Below are 3,735 nucleotides of genomic sequence, written 5' to 3' on the forward strand. Positions count from 1 at the left end.
ACTACACCGGATATTATTCGTAAACTGGAGTTCTAGAATCTTGATAAAGCTAATTTATTAAATTTTCAATAAACTATATTGGGTCTACAGTACTTTAGTTCTGACTTAATTGGAGATCAAGTTTAGTCCTTTAAATCAATATATATACATGAATACGAAAAACACACAGCTATATATAGACAAAGAGAGAGGGAGAGCTAGCGCAGGAAAACCTTTTTTTTTTTCTAATCAAATTAAGAATAATTAGATAACTATAATTATGACAAGAAAAGGAAAACATTTCCAATGAATGAGTTCGATAAAAGCCTCGATCGGACCGAGATAGAGACTGTCTTAATCATATAAAGCATCATTAAAACCTTTTTGCTGGCAAATACATAAATTAAAGCATGTCTTTGTGTTCTAAAACCATCTTGGCAATTATAATCTTCTCGGTTCAGAATAAGCTAAAAAGTGGATCGTCCTCCGAAACAGGAGAAATGATGACGAGTGACCACCCATGCACAAAGTAATGTCTAGCTAGTAAGATCTGGGTTTATATATGCAGAGCATGGCTCTAACTCCCCACCACCAAAAAAAAAAGAAAAAAAAGAGAGAGAGAGGTAAAGAACAGCACGTATTGTGGTCATCATGATTGCGCAATAGGGCCTCAATTCTTTGTAAAAAAAAAAAGAAAAAAAAAAAAGAGGCCTCCATTCTCATGCCTTAATCCGAAAAAAGCTTCACATGGTAGAAGAATAACACTACAAAAAGATATACTCTTCTTTTGGTGATAACAAAAGGTTTTCTACTCTCTCCTATCAGACAACACAGGTACGTACATCCACCGCAAAACATAGAGATTCTCGCCCTGTATATATCTCTATGAATTTAATTTCTATTCGGAGAGGGCACGACCAAAGTAATTTGGCAAATGTATTTCAATTTAGTGTAGATTGCTACAGTCAAGAGAGAGGGATCGAGAATCTTTTGACAAAGGTTGTAGGGCTGCACATTGGGATGGGTACTTTATTTTATAATTATTTTTTTTCTTGGTATATATTATTATACATTTTCTTTGATGCAAAGTTAACTAGTCTCTGCTTTCTACTAGTATGTGTGTGAGAGAGCAACAAATCCCAACCTCTCTTGATCTTCTTAAAAAACGCACCCTATTCTTCCATATTTGCATCGCATTTGTTCTTGAATCTCTTTGTATCCCCAGGGTCTCTTAGAGAGAGAGAGAGAGAGAGAAGGAGGGAGGGAGGGAGAGAATGTTCCATACCAAGAAACCCTCAACTATGAATTCCCATGATAGACCCATGTGTGTTCAAGACTCTGGTCTTGTCCTCACCACAGACCCTAAGCCCCGTCTCCGCTGGACTGTTGAGCTCCATGAACGCTTTGTGGATGCTGTAGCTCAGCTTGGAGGCCCTGACAGTACTTGATCTATCTTTTAATCTTAAGCAGTCGATCATTTGTTATTCCTGTTTGTTTATTTCTGTTGATCATTTTCTAGCTTCAATCTCTCTAATACGTGTTCTATTGCCTTCTCTCTCGCCCCTTTTGTCTACTCTTCATCAAAAAATTTGCAGAGGCCACTCCAAAAACCATCATGAGAGTCATGGGTGTGAAGGGTCTTACCCTTTACCACCTCAAAAGCCATCTTCAGGTTCGAATAGGACATTCTTTCATGCCTCTTTCGCTTTTGTATTGACACCTTTGCGCCATTTTCGATGTAGCGTTGGCTTGATTTCATTCTTTCTTTTCCTTTTATCTTTAATTTTCCTTTCTTTAATGTTTCTTTTCTTTTAATTTAGAAATTCAGACTTGGAAAGCAACTACACAAAGAATTCAATGATCATTCAATCAAGGATGGTAAGAGAGCTAGCTATGCCATCCATCAATCTATCTATCTAGGGTTTTTGTTTTTATTTTTATTCTCTCGGTTGTTAAAGGTGGCAAGGGAAGATAGACTCGGATCCGAGTCCTTCCTTTTGCTTTACGCAGAGTGAGTAACATTAATCTAAATGACGCCAACCTGTTCCATTTCTTCCCTTTGTTTCACAATATTTTGAGTGTTATACAAGCACAATATAATGGGATCAAAATGATCAGATTGATTTGTTCATAATTTTCCATGGCATGCATGCAGCTTCGGCGTTAGATCTTCAACGAAGCGGAGCATCTTCATCCGGCATGATTAGCCGCAGTATGAATGAGTAAGTATTACATGCAAAAAAACCAAACAATTACGAATTTCAGCGAGCTGTGGCCTAGCAATTGTCCCCTTTTTTCTAAAGATATATAATAACAATATAAACAAAGTCGCTTAAGTGTCTTGTTTTCATTTTTGTGGAATATGTTTGTGAAACTGTATATAACAGTAACTCACACATGATTTATGCGATTAGGATGCAAATGGAGGTGCAGAGAAGACTGCACGAACAATTAGAGGTAAGCACAGATCAAATGTTCCTCAACTTCACCTCCACCCCACCATCCTCTTTTTTCATTTCATTAATGAAGACTGTCTATATGGACTTAATTTTATGCACATAAATTAATGCCAGGTTCAAAGACACCTTCAATTAAGGACTGAAGCTCAAGGAAAATATATACAAAGTTTGTTGGAGAAAGCTTGCCAAACCCTAGCAGGTGATCAAGACTTGGCTTCTGGAAGCTACAAGGGAATTGGGAATCAAGGAGTTCCTGATATGGGTGCAATGAAAGACTTTGGTCCGCTTAATTTTCCACCATTTCAAGACCTTAACATTTATGGGAGTGGCCAGCTTGACCTTCTACACAATATGGATAGGCCATCACTTGATGGTTTCATGTCCAACAATCATGACGACATTTTTTTGGGAAAGAAGAGGACTAATCCTTATGCTGGTAGTGGCAAGAGCCCTTTGATTTGGTCGGACGATCTGCGTTTGCAAGATTTGGGATCGGGACTGTCATGTCTTGGACCTCATCAAGATGATCCTTTGAAAGGTGACCAGAGCCAGATTGCACCACCATTAATGGATAGTGGCACTGATCTGGATTCGTTATCCGATTTATATGAAACAAAGCCAGTACATCAGGGTGATGCACTGGATGAAAAGAAATTGGAAGCATCAGCAAAGACTGAAAGGCCATCACCAAGAAGAGCACCACTTGCAGCAGACAGGTTGAGCCCTATGATCAATACCGGTGCCATGCCACAAGGCAGAAACTCACCATTTGGTTGAAGCTGACTTATGAATTATGTAGATGTAAGTGACATGATATTAATTATTAAGCTCTTATAAGTATGAGATGTAGGGTTTTTGGACTGGAAATTAAGTTACTAGCAATTTATTAAATTAGGGTTTCTACTCTGAGCTAACAGTACAATGCCATGTGTGGAAAACAATCCAGTCAAATTGTGATGAATTGACAAAGTACATTAAAATTGCACTTGTTTTGGCACTTGGTTTCAATTCTTAATTTTATCCCTCACGCGTCTTATATTTCATGATGGTTTGGAATGTGGTAGCATGCATATTCACACTTGATTTGTTCAATATATATATTTCTTGAAACATCCTATTTTTATTATCATTTTGTTCAATATATTTCTTCACAACTCCCATTATTATTATCATTATTGTTTTTTTTGGTAATTAATTAAATCGCTTATCCCATGCGTTAATTTGGTGTCAACGCAACAAGGAGTTTTCCATCTATCTTCTTGATCTTCTTCTTCTTCTTCATTTTCTCCTTCCTCCT

General features: G+C 37.4%; 1 protein-coding gene across 1 annotated transcript; it reads left to right on the forward strand.

Moving 5' to 3' along the window:
* Positions 1-1,064: 1,064 nt before the first annotated feature.
* On the forward strand, positions 1,065-3,458 carry LOC133704810 (myb family transcription factor IPN2-like). The gene is made up of 6 exons (XM_062129810.1): positions 1,065-1,419; positions 1,575-1,651; positions 1,800-1,857; positions 2,135-2,201; positions 2,394-2,436; positions 2,553-3,458. Exons 1-6 carry the CDS (start codon positions 1,254-1,256, stop codon positions 3,213-3,215), a joined length of 1,074 nt encoding a protein of 357 aa, XP_061985794.1. The 5' UTR covers positions 1,065-1,253; the 3' UTR covers positions 3,216-3,458.
* Positions 3,459-3,735: the final 277 nt, after the last annotated feature.

Source organism: Populus nigra, chromosome 10 (genome assembly GCF_951802175.1).
Source record: "Populus nigra chromosome 10, ddPopNigr1.1, whole genome shotgun sequence".
In the NCBI taxonomy this organism is placed as follows: domain Eukaryota; kingdom Viridiplantae; phylum Streptophyta; class Magnoliopsida; order Malpighiales; family Salicaceae; genus Populus; species Populus nigra.

Excerpts from the sequence above, each read along its gene's own strand:
- LOC133704810 (XM_062129810.1), top strand. The coding sequence starts at position 1,254 with ATGTTCCATACCAAGAAACCCTCAACTATGAATTCCCATGATAGACCC. Across the intron at positions 1,652-1,799 it reads ACCTCAAAAGCCATCTTCAG|AAATTCAGACTTGGAAAGCA; the intron begins GTTCGAATAGGA and ends CTTTTAATTTAG. Across the intron at positions 1,858-2,134 it reads TGATCATTCAATCAAGGATG|CTTCGGCGTTAGATCTTCAA; the intron begins GTAAGAGAGCTA and ends GCATGCATGCAG.